Genomic DNA, 16,025 nt, shown 5'->3' with positions numbered 1-16,025 from the left:
ATGGGCAAAGACTTCATGTCTAAAACACCAAAAGCAACAGCAGCAAAAGCCAAAATTGACAAATGGGATCTAATTAAACTAAAGAAATTTCTATTTCTAAGGTAGAATTCTTGAATCTTTTAATCTGCTAATTACAATAGAAACCTTCTTATCCAATATAACTGGACTTAGTATTATATTTGGTCAATTTGTTGAAGTTTTTTAAAGTAGAAAAGCATTAAAAAAATATATAGATACTGTAATTTAAAACACATAAATCACTCACCAGTCTTTTTGAAATAAGGCTTCTTTTTGACTATGGGTTTGATATTTAGAGTTCATTGTTCTCCCTATAGCATAAATCACCAAAATGTATTATCTACTGCATTGTGTTAAATTTTTTTGAAGAAATCTGAGTGTAGAAATTTTTTAGCTTTTTGTTTATTGACCACTCTTTTATTTTAAAATTTCTTCACTTCCACTAAGTTAACATTTTATTTTAATGTTTTATCTTTCCAAAACATTCAGGAGAGATTTCATAGAAAAAGTTTCCTTGCCTGGGCATGGTGGCTCTCGCCTGTAATAATCCCCAGCACTTTGGGAGGCCAAGGCGGGCAGATCACCTGAGGTCAGGAGTTCAAGACCAGCCTGGCCAACATGGTGAAACCCCGTCTCTGCTAAAAAAATACAAAAATCAGCCAGGCATGGTGGCACATGCCTGTACTCCCACCTACTTGGGAGGCTGAGGCAGTAGAATCACTTGAACCCAGGAGGTGGAGGTTGCAGTGAGCCGAGATCACGCCACTGCACTCCAGCCTGGGTGACAAAACGAGACTCCATCTTAAAAAAAATAGTCTCCTTTTGTTTTGTAATAATGTATAATTATTTTATTTAATATTTAATTTTAACAGTGGGCATAATTTGGGAACAAATACACCTGATTCATAACAAATAGTAATTAAACTGGTTGGAGCAGAAGTGCTTAGGCATAGTGCCAGTGTTAGCATTCACTATGACATGGATAGCACTTAATACATTGCATATACAGAATGGAGAGTAACTGTTAATCTGGGGAACTGATGAGATGGAGCATGGTTAAGAGATCTTCTGTTTTACTCGTATTTGTTACTGTATTTCTGACAGTGTTCCACAGAAAAATTGAGAAGTATTTTGTTAATAATTAAATAACTTTTCCCTCTGTCCTGAAGGACAGTGGGGTTAATTTAATGGATGTGTTGTGTTAATTCAGGGAGAATTACCAAAGGTCTCTATATGGAGGAACAATATAGCATAGTACATCAAGGCTATTTCAGGTGTATTGGCTTCATTTCTGGATTTAGAATAATCTTTATAAAAAATTCATTTGACTTAAAATTATTCGAAGAATGAAGTGAAGGAGAAAATAGAACATTGAGAAAATGTGGGGTTTTTTTATGCTTTATGGAAATTGGTTACAGATACTCTCACAGTATCATAAACCACTCATGGTGGTCTATGTCAAATCATAATTTTGTGACATCATCAGAATAGGGTAGGGAGTTAAAATCAGCTGAGAATATTCTAGAAATGAAATTGAAGAATGGGTAGAGAATTCCTATAGTAAGGGTGCACTTTTTCTTCACACATTAGAGATAGAACAGTGCTTAGATATCATCTAATCTAGTAGTTCTCAACTCTGGCTCTTCATCTGAGATATATACAGAAAAATCTCTTAGTTTTTAAAAATCACATTTCCTATAGGCCATCCCAATTTTCTTCCTTAATGCAATGACCTTATTTAGTCTACCTAGTGTTTAAATATTTCTCTCATTTTTATTATTCGTATTATTTTTGGTAATATGATAAAATGACCATGAAAGTAGGTAATATGAAATGATTTTCAGAAAATACCTTTAATAACATTCTACTATAAAAACAACTGGTTGAAGGAAGTTTTTTGAGTTAGTATAATATTGTAAAATACAACCACTTACTTTCAGGACTATTTTTTGATCCCCCAGAAACCTTGTTTGAGCAATGTTTGCCTACGGATCTTTCTCAAGTCCTGAGAATTTTCCTTGAAATATTAAGACACGCTCAAAGACCTCCCATTATGTATGAACCTATTGACCTAATGGACTCTAATGAAAGATATTTGTTTTACTACTGGAAGATAAACTAAGATAAAATTAAATAAAAATAAGAGCAATACTGTTTCTGGATTTTGTCATGTTAAAACTCTGCATAAGCCAGGCACAGTGGCACGTGCCTGGAGTCTCAGCTACTTGGAAGGCTGAGGCAAGAGGAATGCTTGAGCCAGGAGTTCAAGGATGCAGTACACTATGATTGTGCCTGTGAATAGCCACTGCACTCCAGCATGGGCAACATAGCGAGACCCCGTCTCTAAAACAAAAACAAATACAAAACAAAGCAAACTCTGATTAGCTAGATTTTGGTGGGTTTACATTTTACCTAGAAAAATAAGTTATTTTAGAGTTATACTTCCTGAATATTAGGTTTGCTTTCACATTTGAACTTTTGCTTTTCTAGGGTTTTGAAGGTGTTTCTTTCACGAACGGCTCAACGAATTCCGTATATGACTGGTGGACGGGTAATGAGGATGCTGGCAGTAATACTCTTGATAGTGTTTTGGTTTCTCATTGGCTGGACTTCATCTGTGTGCCAGAATTTGGAGAAAGAGATTTCACTTATTGGCCAGGGGCAAACATCTGATCACCTCATCTTCAATATGTGCCTCATTGACCGCTGGGACTACATGACAGCAGTTGGTATGTGGTCACTTGTTTTGTGTGATGGTCTTACCATTTTTCAGTAGCATTAAAACTGGCTTCTTTAAAAGTCTTGCCAGACTCTTTTGTAAAGCCTAAACTAATCTCACCTAATGTAATTCTGGTAAAGTAACATGAAAATGGTAGTAATGGCATGTGAAATGCAAACTTTTTTCTGGATTTTCTATTGTTTTTCAAAGGCATATAGCTTTGTTGAGAAAATGTAATCAAATAAATCAGAAAGGAGAAATGAAGTGAATAATGGCAACTTCTGTGTATAAAGAGCTTACTTTTTTCGATCTTATCAGTTGGTCCCCATTTGATTAATATTAACTATTCTCTTGATCTATTTCCTTACTTGGGAGAAAAAAGGAAGCACGCTGTTTAAGATAAAATGTTGGCCCTATAATATATCAGACTTGGTGTCTAGGGCACTCTTTGGAAAAAGGTTGTCTCTGCAAAATTTCTGATTAATCTATCTTTCCTATGCTGACCTCAAAAGATAACTTTATAATTTTTATCTCTGGAGGTATACAATTACACAAAGACTAAGCCATGCTCCATGAATGTAGTAAGTGCTATGTGGCTGAGAACCTGGAGAACTTTCAAGAGCTGCATCATGGCTTGGACCCAAAACACAGATTATTTTTCTGGCAGCCCAGTGTTTTGAAAAGATGAGGAAAATACACAGGAATTTTTCTGTTGCTAATATTAGTCTATTTTAAGCTAAGTCTCTAAACATACAAAAAAAGGGATATTTTATTATTGTTCCCCTCAGTAAGCCACAGGACAAACCTTAATTGTCTTTGGCAGATATAAAAAACAGAAACATGAGTTTGACCCATTTTTTGTCCCCCTCATATTTTGCAATTGTTGGCTAAATATTCACATCTAGTCTTTTGCTGGAAGCTAATAAAATGTATATTGAGTTTACAGTTCAAATGGAGGAATATTTTTCTGGGCAAGATATTTTAGGAATCTTATAAACCTAGTATCTGCAATAGTGAAGCAATATGGGTATGTAAAGAGAATGATTATGATATATAAAGCTTATTATATTTTGGGTAATATAACTATCAGAAGATAAATCATGACACTAGGGTAGGAAGCGATTCTGATCTTGGCTTTAGTCTGGATATGAAAATAAAATTGTATAGATAAAAAATTTCTACCCACCCTAACATTATTTTATGCTTTCAATACAAGTTAACCAAATAGGAAAAATCATTTCCTTGTATTATTATGAAGCAAAGGCCACTAGTTTTTATTTTTCTGTTTTACAAAAAGAAAAAAAAAAAAAAGCAAACCTCTCTCCCCCTAAAAAAAAACCAACAAACCCTCAAAATACATGATGACAAACAAGCAGAGAGCATGGCCTGTTCACCAAGAATTTTTTATGCGTTGGAATTGAGATGCATTTGAGACCTTTAAAAATTTATTTTGCCCTCCAAAGAGGATCATATTCATGATTTCTATGTAGAAATATACAGAAATATATAATTGATAGTAACCTGTATAGTCATTATTCCTTTCATTAGGTAGCTTATTGATTCACATAGATGCATAAGAATTATTAAAAAGCAAAATTAAGTGGTGAATATTCTTGGTGCAATAGTTTAGTAAAAGGAGATAGCAGTTTGGACTAGAACTCAGGAACCTTTTATAAAGGACAAGTTCTATTAACCATGGGTAATATTTACATTACCGTAAAGAGGCGTAAAGAACATTCATTTTATAAGAATAGTGAAGGTCCAGGCGCGGTGACTCATGCCTGTAATCCCAGCACTTTGGGAGGTGCGGTGGGTGGATCATGAGGTCAGGAGTTCAAGACCAGCTTGACCAACATGGTGAAACACCATCTCTACTAAAAAAAACAAAGATTAGCCAGACGTGGTGGTATACTCCTGTAATCCCAGCTACTTGGGAGGCTGAGGCAGAAGAATCGCTTGAACCCAAGAGGTGGAGGTTGGAGTAAGCCGAGATCATGCCACTGCACTCCAGCCTGGGAGACAGAGTAAGACTTTGTCTCAAAAAAAAGAAAAAAAAATAGTGAAGGAGTGGGGCAGTGGCTCACACCTGTAATCCCAGCTACTCAGGAGGCCAAGGCATGAGAACTGCTTGAACCTGGGAGGTGGAGATGGGAAGTAGAGATTGCAGTGAACCGAGATCACGCCGCTGCACTCCAGTCAGAATACATTGGATGGTTGAGTTTCTTGTGAGTTTATTAAATATACTGTTAATAATACTGTATGGTTACATTTATTGAAAATGTCTTAGAGAAATGCAGAGAAACAGAAAAGTGATATAATGAATCAGTAAATTCAATCAAGATGACTATAAGGATGTATTTTTTTTTAAAGTGAAATGTACCAAACTCACCAAATTCAGGGGTTGGGGAGTTGGAATCATCAGAAAGGAGAAATAGCAGCTCTCAAAGTGTGGTCCTAGAACCCACAGCAGCTGCATCACCTGGGGACTTGTTAGAAATGCAGATTCTTAGCACCCACTCTGACTTCCTCAATCAGACACTCCCGGATAGTGGAGCACAGCAATCTGTGTTTCATAAGCATTCAGGTGATTCTCATATTACTCTAAAGTACAGAACTGCTGACTCTTTGGAGGGAATCAGATGAACTTATGAGAACATAAAGATAACTAATCTCAATAGTGCCCTGGCCATTCCATTCACTCTTACTGTTCCCCTGATCAAACACTAGAACATTCTTCGCAATTATTATTTCAAATCCTCTTTTCATACCTCCAAACTCTCCATGTTTCTCTTTTCTCTTAGTAGATGACTTCTATTTGAAAAAACAATAAACAGGACCCATACAATAGAAATGTCTTCAAATTCCTGCCTTCTTATCTACAAATCTTCCCATATCCACATTTATTCTTATCTTTTCTCCTTCATATTATCTAAGGTAACACCACAACCTGTGCCAGACTCATCTAACATTTTGGCACCCTCATCTCCAGTGGCCACTCTCACTTTATGTGAACTTTCTGTTATATAAAACTCCCCTACCTCCAAGTCACTCGTTGAAGACACTGAAGAACTGTTTTGTTTTTTTGTTTGTTTGTTTGTTTGTTTTTTTCAGTAGCTTTGGGGGTACAGGTGGTTTTGGTTACATGGATGAATTGTATACTGATGAAGTCTGAAATTTTATTGCACCTGTCACCCAAGGTAGTGTACATTGTACCCAGTCTGTAGTATTTTATCCCTTACCCCCTAACTCCTTCTGAGTCTCCAGTGTCCATTATACCACTCTGTATGCCTTTGTGCGCCCATGGCTCACCTCCCACTTATAAATGAGGACATACACGATTTGGTTTTCCATTCCTGAGTTATGAAGAACGCCATTCTGATCACAACCCATTTCTAGCTCATTTACCCCCTCTACAATAGCTCTTTTCAGATTGTTTTCATTGTACTTTACTGCTCCTAAATTCTGCTCTCCTCCAGAGAGGAAGCTTACCAGGCAGCAGATTTTTCCACTTGCAGTATTGGAACTATGAAAAGAAAATGGACATTTTTAAAAGACATTAATTTTGAATAATTCTGGGAAAGAGGACATAGAGAGTAATGACGACCCTGAGATAGAGAGTGCAAGAGAAAATGAAGATTCATAGCTTGAGAGGGCTGCAGGGCATGCAGTTCCTTAGGCAATAACCAGGTCTCAGTTAAAGAGGTACCAAGAAACTAAGAGAAGAGACTGATTGTAGTGGTAGGATCTAGGTCATGGCTTCAGGAATGAGATAGAAGAATCAAAACCTAAGAGGCAGAAATTAAACTAATACACCTAAAGATGTTAGGCGATAACATTAGGGTCTCTTAGAAAATCAAGACTCGTGATGAGTGCAGGGACCAAGAAGTAAGAGGAAATTAAATTTTTGGTGGTGTTTTTGTCATCTCACAGTCATTGTTTTTGTCCTATAAACTACTGTAACACATTAGTCCCCATAGTGTGCTCATCCTATAGTGACACTGTTCTCTAAAAAAAAAAAAAAAAAAAAGTCAGGGCACATAATTTTAAAAAAGAATATTTGGAATTAGGACTGTCTTGAGAAATCTGAGACATGTGGTTGTTGTAATTATTTTTCACACTATCCTAATAAAAGTTTTCATTTATTTCTCTTTCAGCATGCAGCATCAATATTTAACCTCTCAATTTAATGGCTTCTAATGTGTAGTATGTACCTTTTTACAGTCTCTTTATAGAGCTCTATAAGTAACATGGTTTTGATACTCAGACTGTTAATCAAAAATAAATCCATATATCTTCAGTCAGCTAGAAAACCTGTACTGCTGAACACTAAATTATTTCCTGGATCCTAAGCGGAAATGTTCCCATGTAGGAAGGGGCTGTAGAGAGGGAGGAAATAGGCTTAACCATGAGCGTGATGGGAAATCTTTCTCAAGAAGCTATATGCACTTACATTAGTGTCAAGAGCTCATTCAGAAAAAAAGAAAAAGTGATGATAAATATATTGGTACCTTTGCGTTCTGGATCAGCTTTACCCATCAAAACCAATCCCTTTTTCAAAATAAGAAATCATTTGAGTGAGTGAACTACTAGTTTTTCCAGTGAAGTAGAGCTCCAGTTAGAAATATGGGTCATACATTCAAAGACTGGGTTCATTCTATTTTTGCTCATTGCACGGGGCTGCTCCAAAACTGCTCAGATAGATGACTTTCCTACCACAGTGTTTCAAAAGGGAAAACACGTATAGAAAATAGGTTGGAAAAATCTCAGAAGCTACAAGAGCCACAGTGTCTTCTTGAGGAAATTATTTTAAAACATAGAAGGGGGAAAATGGCTTTCAGAATCACATTGTCATTTATATCCATTGATAATTTTCAATTATTTTGTTTGTCCTGTATTAAAAAAATGAGATAAGCTTTAATGGAAAAAAAATAAGGATAAGGACATTGCTACATGGACATTGGACAATGTGAGAAGTGCTTTTCAGGCAGAGTAGTCAGTTTTTCTTAACAAATGACTTTATTCATCTGGTGGAGAGAGAATTTTACAATTTGGATGTTCCAAGACATATCTACATTATAATTCCTATAAATATTTAAACTGCCATACCTTTTTGAGAATCATGTACATCTATAATAACAATACATACTATAGTACTTACACTACTCATCATTATATGACTCAGTACCCTGCATTTTTCTGAGTACATTTAAATGTATTTTCTGTAGCTCACTGAAGACAAAAGAATCTTTCCATCTGCTCCTCCCTCTTGTAACTACATGCTGCTCAGCAACATGGCCTACATTGTTCACACTTATCCCTGACACAGAGAACCTGACAGGTGTAGGATCTTAAAAAATATTTGTTGAAAGAACAAAGCAGTCAGCTGTCTTCATCTTGTGATATTTTCTATTGTCAGACTTAGACCAGTATGAGGAAACATGTTAAAGCTAAAGACTGTGGAAGTCATACACTTGTCCCAGCTTCATTTTCATGGTAAATGTATATGTTCAAATTTGGGGGGAGGTATTTTGGAGCAAGTTATAGAAACTAATGGATAATTGCTGGCCATTTTATGAAACTCTACCTTTGACTTCTCCAACGGTCATAATAGATTGGTACAAACTTGCATGGCAAAGGAAAACTATAAAACATATTACATAGTGTAATTACAAATATTGAAGCAGAATAAAGTAGATTTAAGGAATATTTTGATTATTTCACTATCGTCCTAGAGCTATCTAAAAAATAAAGGGGTTGGCGGGACACGGTGGCTCATGCCTGTAATCCCAGCACTTTGGGAGGCCAAGGTGGACGGATCACAAAGTCAGGAGATCAAGAACATCCTGGCTAAAACGGTGAAACCCCATCTCTACTAAATACAAAAAAAAAGTAGCTGGGCATGGTGGCGGATGCCTGTAGTCACAGCTACCTGGGAGGCTGAGACAGGAGAATGGCATGAACCCGGGAGGCAGGGCTTGCAGTGAACCAAGATGGCACCACTGCACTCCAGCCTGGGTGACAGAGCGAGACTCTGTCTCAAAAAAAATAAATTAAAATGAAATAAGAAAAGAATAAAGGGATTGAGACTAGGAAACATTCTCCTAAATTAATGAAGAAAATAAACCAATGTATCATGTCATACTCATTTTGGAAACTGTTGGTAGTACGACTGTCATAATTTTTTTTTGTTTCCTAAATCTTCCTACCCTGGTTGGTAAATTGGCAGTCAGTTGTCCATGTTCAGGATATTTTGCAATAGCATTAAACTTATCATATTAAAAAGTCAAAACTTTATTCCCCTATGAGTTTTCTAATTGGATAATACAAACTGACAAGTAAGAATTGACTTCTCATGCCTGAATTAACTGTTATAATTTCACCCCTAGAGTCAAGTAGACCACATCTTGACACCTAAGTTTAGATATCCCAGAGGCAGGCAGGTCCTCCAGTATGAGGCACCCAAATTGAAAATATATTTATTTAGTAACAGAGGTTGTGATGTAATGGAGTTCATCCATTGACATATGTAGTTGAATAGCACTCAATTTGTGATTACACATTTAGAACATACATTGAAGATACTGAAGCAGAACCAGTGACCAAGATAAGCTAGAACAAGCAGGCAGATTCGTACCTTACCTGTAAGAAACAACAAGACCGCAAAAAAGTAGCTAATAAATGGTAGCATTGAGGACATTTAGAACTTTCCTTCTGTGACTAAATCTGTGCATCAAACTTTAATATTGACCCAGGCAAGCGCTGAGCTGTTTCTACACTTTCTTCCAGAAGTTAAGTGATGACAGAATGTTATAAAAAGTTATGTGATTGAGAATAAATCTATTTTACTGCCCTCCTGGCATAAGAATACATCCAAAAGCCCTATCTAGGCTTCTATTTGTCCTCTGTTATCTCCTGTAATTCTGTCTGTCTGTATCACTGATATAGCCTAACTCTTCTCAACAGCATTTATATGATCTAATAACTGTTCCCTGATAGGAACCCTGTTATAAATTCAGTCCTCTGCCCCTACCTTCCACCTCTTCATAGTTGTGAAAGTCCGATGATACATGAGGAGTCTCATGGTTCTGGAAACTCAGAGCTTGACATCGCTTGTTACGTATTTTATTCACCACATTGAAAAGAAAGACATAAATGAAAATACAAGCAATAATTAAACAGGTGTGATAGGCTTGAATCTAATTCCATTTGGAAATTTTTTAATATTTGTCTTTTAGTGAATTCCAGCATTGATTAGTTCACTGTTCAAAAGTATTAGTTTCCATGGATTTCACATAAAATATTGCCATTATAGAAAATACAGTCTTTATTCTTCTTTATTGACATGCTTTTCTCCTTTGTTCTTCCCTTTCCTGGTACAATATTTTTAACACACACCAAAAAAAAAAACCAGGCAGTGTGTTCAGTAATTTAATTAGTCATATGCCAATGTTTAGAAAGAACTGAGAAAAATACAGCAACTCTCTTGCTGAGTTATATAAGGAAATTCTAAAATAGCAATTGTTTTTAAGGTTTTAAATACTTAATTACCCTAGAAGATTAGGCTTTATTATGGCAGGTGAAATGTGATATAAGCACCATTTAATGAATGTTACAGAAAATAGATTAGACTTCCTCTTCATCTGACAGATTAATGTTCTTTATTTAGGTTCATTATGTATATTTTCTTTTATTCTAGTATATCACATATGCCTTAATGCACACTGCACTACTTGTTACTATCTTAAACATACATTTTTATTTAGAAACATTTTTTTTTTGAGTCAGAGTCTCCCTCTGTCACCCCGGCTGGAGTGCAGTGATGTGATCATAGCTCACTGCAGCCTCAAACTCCTGGACTCAAGCCATTCTTCTGCTTCACCTTCCCAAGTAGCTGGGACTACAGGTGCACCACCATATGCTCAGCTAATTTTTAAAACATTATTTCTATTAGAGACAGACTTGCTGTGTTGACCAGGCTGGTGTCAAACTCCTGGCCTCAAACAATCCTCCCTCCCAAGCCTCCCAAGCTACTGGGATTACAGGCATGAGACACCATGTGTGACCTTAACAAGTATTTTTAATTTTCAATCAAAGGATAAAAGCGTGACCACATTGTCTTGGCTTAGGGCTATATCACTAGAAACTACACATGCTTCTCAAAGCACTTGCTTGAGTGCCTTCAGAATAAATGGAACTGGGAGTTCTTATTTATATACCACCTCTTCTGAAAAGTGCTTTACTTTCTCTTTGCCCTTTAGCATAGTTCAAATAACTGTGCCTCAAAGAAGTGTAACAGTTTTCCACAAAGGCAGAATGTGAATAATAAATAAATAACCCCCCACAGCAGTCTTCATGGTAGCCCGCCAGCTAGCACTTCAAATAGTATGTGTGAATTTCTAGTGATGCAGCCCCAGGGAAGGCAGATCACTAGTCAAAGCTACTAGGCTTTCATAAAAGATCAAAAGGCAGAAAGACACTTTGATAATAGCAGCAAGTGATCCCATATCCAGCTCCCTCCCTTAACAACAATACCCATGCAAATGACAATGTATTCGTTCATTTTCACACTGCTGATAAAGACATACCTGAGACTGGGTATTAAAAAAAAAAAATTTAATGGACTCACAGTTCCACATGGCTGGGGAGGCCTCACAATCATGGTGGAAGGTGAAAGACATGTCTTACATGGTGGCAGGCAAAGAGAATGAGAACCAAGTGAAGGGGTTTCCCTTTATAAAACCATCAGATCTCATGAGACTTATTCACCACGAGAATAGTATGGGGGAAACCACCCTCATGATTCAGTTATCTCCCATGGTGGGGTGAGGAGTCTCTCCCACAACACATGGAATTATGGGAGCTACAATTCAAGATGAGATTTGGGTGGGAACACAGCCAAGCCGTATCAGAGAGAGAGAGGAAATGGAAGACACAACCTGCTCGTCTGACCTGGACCCTGTGCTCTGAGAGGACTTCCATCCGAGTCTGCCTTTGTGAGCTCATCATGTCCCCACTCTTTAATGTGTATCCATAAGCTCTGAGGCAGCTGAGTTTTGCCAGAGTTCTGTCACCCCATGTGAAACTAAAAAATGGATATGCCAGAGAGAGAGAACCCTCTACACCCTTTTTACTTAAGATGCAATGGAGAATAAGGAAAAAATCTTGGTCCCCATTCTAGCAATGTGTGAACAGAAGCAATGAAGAAAAGCCAGCCTGTGTGGCCACTCCCAATCATTCTGGCCTCAGAGAGCCCTCAGCTCCGAGGGAGTGGTAAGAGAATAGAAATCAAGTAATCAAGTCACTATGTGACTTCATACCATTGGTATGACTAACTGTGTTACTCCTCAGTGTTCCCAACAGTATCTCTGACCCAAGCTTGACATTTCAGAATTCAAAATTGTTACCCCTGCCTTTTTAAAGGAGTCACAAGTTCTACAATAAAACCTTCACAAAGGTAGATAATGTACAAAATACATTTAGCACAGTGCTCGGTCCATTCAACAGATGTCAGGTATGAAATCAGATTGAGGGGACAAAAAGTACTTCTGAGGAGAGCTCCTTTAATTACTACAGGCTATTCAATTCTAATTAATGTATCAGCTGTTCTAAATACAAACAATTGCTACCTGGAAAAAATATTTGTTTTCTTCAGTAGGATAACAATATTTCCAAGGGTTAAGAAACTCTCAGTCAAGAATGTCATTTAGGGAGCACTGGTCAGGAACTAAGAGACTGAGATTCTGGCCTCCAATCTGCTGCTCACAGGGTGAGTGAAGCTGGAGAATGGAGGTTCTCTGCAGACGTATCGTATAGCCCATCCCGCCCATCCCGGAGCTTCGTGCTTCCAGAGAGCTGGGAAGGGAACATACACCCAGCCTCCATTGTCCTAGTTGTGAAATGCACTGTACTTGCGACGTCTTCTGCGTGCTTCTCTATCTCGGAGCTGAATAAACTGACTTTAAGGCCCGCAGAATAACAGCAGCTCACCAACTACCTGCATCCCAGCAGCAGAAACACTCAGAAATGTACCTGTTCACTACATGGTCTAATAAAGTCACTTGTAACTTAATTAGTGACATTCTCATTGAATAGAAGAGACATTCTCATTGTTTTAATCAGTGTAATCATAATTGGCTTTATTTTAACCAAAGAAAAGGCAGATAACCACCCAGAATATCTAGGGCTTATAATATAATATAAATGCTTATTATTTATATTCAAGCTTCTTTATACTAGCTGAACCCTAGAATTCTGAAATTGAAGGTATTCAAGAATTATTGAAGTTGTTTGATTTAACACGTAGTGATAACCTCTGCGCCACCCACTCTGTTGTTAGAAAGAAAACAAAATGAGTTAACCTGGGTAGACTTGTAAAATTTTTTTTTTCACCTTAACCATGAAGTTTTTAAATAGATAGGATATAGAGAAAAATAGAAGAGGACATTAAGAGAGATACTTGGGAAATAAAACCTAAACGTTTTATCATTTATATACTTATTTATGTCGTGTAAAGATAATTTTTAATGGGGCCAAGCAGGGTAAAATGTTATTAATGCAAAATGCCTTTGCAGCATGGTAAATCAGAGTACCACAGCTTGAGTGGCATTTGCACTTTGAAGTTGTTTTTCTCTCGGCTTTTGTGGGTAGTCTAGGATCATGGAACTGGAGCATCTTCAGTGTCAAAGAATTTATACTAGTTTTCATTTCCTTGCTTTGCCCAGCCGTTTGAAAAAAAATAACTTGAAAATACTTTCCTTATAGTATATTAACTCTTCAAAGGCTATGGTAGTTAACTTTTAAACTGAGTGTTATTCCATGCAGATTAAAAAGAAAAGACTTCAGTTTCTGAAAGCCCTATTTGGATCTCGAAATATAAATGCAATCCTTTTTGTAACTATACTCATGCCTTTCATCAAAATTATTTAACATCAGAAATTATTTTCTAAAGAAGAAGCACAAAACATATTTCAACTCCCACGTAATAACACTGCAAATTTGGTAACATCTGCATACTTTCTTTACTAATTGCAGTGCTAGTCTGAAGTTAATTATATGAAACTGATTTTTTTCCCCATGCACAACTTTTATATATCACATTTAGTTTAATTGGTACTTTGAATAATAAATTGTTTTTCAGCTACAGCACATTGTTTGATATTGCTAATGAAATGATTTTAATGTTCAACTGAGCTATTATGAGAAATCTTATTTTGTCTTATATTTTTAAATATAATTCTCCATTGTAGCACACTAATTAACCTGATAACTACTTTTCTTTTTCTGAGTCTTCAGTATAACATTATGTAAAAACTGTGTAAGTAGCAGGAGATACTGTTTTCATAATGCAGCTACATGTGAATCCTTCCACTACAGCATATTTTTGTCCTAGTGGTACTTAATAATACTTTTGCAGTCACCATTCTTTTGTGCCAAGCACAGTACCACAAACTCAGTAGTGTATCAGTTTCAGATTAACACAATTAATGATGCCAGTATGATCTTTAGATCACTTATAGGCCTGTTTAAAGAAAAACTTGAGACAAAATAAAATCTAACAGTTTATCTGAGCAAAGATCAATTCATGAATCAGGAAGCACCAACACCAAAGGGAGGTTGTGGGTTTTGCTGTGGCAGCCTGAGCATTGAACTTTTATAGGCTGGAGATGGAAGCAAAATTTAAAAAACAAAACCAAACAATACAAACTACTTGATTAGCCAGAGCTAGGTGTTTGCCTTATTTGGATATTGTCCAGTGGGAGGTCCCAGGTTACAAAACCAATCAGCTATTTGGCTGTCTATGATTGGCTAAAGCTTCCTTCACAATTAATCAGTTACAAAGAATGCTTCTACCTTTAGTTTCTGTTTGTATGCCTGCAACCCTTATGCAAGTAAATAGAAACTGTAGGCTAATGGCTTCTTCCTTATTTTCCTTTCACAGGCCCTGCAATGTTAGATGGAGGGGCAAGGTAACAGAAAGTCTCCATCTCTAATGACTTAAACATGAAACTGACATCATTTAGACTTACTCAACAATTATTTACTAAATCTTATCTACATTGTCCCAGTACTGTTGCTACCATCTATGTGGCAAAGGGAGAAAAGAAACTGAAAAACTTAGTTCCTGCCCCGTAGTTCATAACTAGTTGGGATGGGTGTCAACTAACAAGACCCCATGAACAATTTTCTTCCAATTATATGTTGGGTGGCATTATTCTCTGCAAACTTTATAGTTTTATGTATACATAAAAACTATAAAGACACTAGAGGGAAGAAAATTCAGTGTAGGTTAGAATAATTTCAAGAGGCTTTGTGATAGAAATAGGACTTGAATTGGACATTGAAAAATTGATTACGATTTTTCTACCTGAAATTCTAGCTCCCACTAGAAATGAGAGCAATAGTGTGAGCAAGACCAATAGCTCAGAAGCAAGACCAAGATTTGGAACGGGCGAGGAGCAGTGGCTCACGCCTGTAACCCCAGCACTTTGGTAGGCCAAGGTGAGTGGACTGCTTGAGGCCAGAAGTTTGAGATGAGCCTGGCCAACATGCCAAAACCCCGTCTCTACTAAAATTACAAAAATTAGCCGGGCATGGTGGCTCATGCCCATCATCTCAGCTGCTCAGACGGCTGAGGCACAAGAATCACTTGAACCCGGGAGGCAGAGGTTACAGTGTGCCAAGATCACGCCACTACACTCCAGCCTGGGTAACAGAGCAAGACCCTGTCTCAACAACAACAACAACAACTATATATATATAAAATTCATATATATAATTATATATTTTATATATATAGAGAGAGAGATTTGGAGTGTTCAGAGGACAAAGAGACCTTCTAGGTCTGCTCAAAGAGTTTATGCTGGGGAGTACTGAGATGTCATGTTAGATATATATTATGAAGTCAAATTGTAGAGGGCTAGGAATGCCAGGATAACAGGATTTGTGAAATAGTGAGCCACTGAAAATTTCTGAATGAAGATGCATTGACGCCTCACAGGAGGCTAACCCGAAGGCCAGAGACCACAGTAGAAGTCAAGGTCAACCACAAGCAAAAATAAAGTCAAGCAATGTGGGCAGCTAACATGAAGGCTGTGCAGTAAGACAGCCTTGAAAGTAAAGCCATAAGGTCTTCCTTTGGGACAGGAATTATTTCCAGGGTTGTAAGTAGGTATGCAAGAATCTTTTCTTTTTCTTTTTTTTCTCTTTTCTGAGGCAGAATCTCACTCTGTCATCCAGGCTGGAGTGCAGTGGCATGACCTCAGCTCACTGAAGCCTCCACCTCCTGGTT

At 37.1% G+C, this 16,025-nt stretch overlaps 1 protein-coding gene across 1 annotated transcript in view; it reads left to right on the top strand.

Annotated features, from left to right (window-relative positions):
• LOC105480013 (G protein-coupled receptor 158) overlaps positions 1-16,025 on the top strand; it is a 443,658-nt gene that overhangs the window by 406,054 nt on the left and 21,579 nt on the right. The window contains exon 7 of the mRNA XM_011738438.3: positions 2,509-2,747. Coding sequence (XP_011736740.2) covers positions 2,509-2,747 — 239 coding nt within the window. The remainder of the gene's footprint in view (positions 1-2,508; positions 2,748-16,025) is intronic.

The sequence above is a fragment of the Macaca nemestrina genome, chromosome 9 (genome assembly GCF_043159975.1).
Source record: "Macaca nemestrina isolate mMacNem1 chromosome 9, mMacNem.hap1, whole genome shotgun sequence".
Taxonomy (NCBI): Eukaryota; Metazoa; Chordata; class Mammalia; order Primates; family Cercopithecidae; genus Macaca; species Macaca nemestrina.
This window is presented reverse-complemented; position numbering and strand designations above follow the sequence as displayed.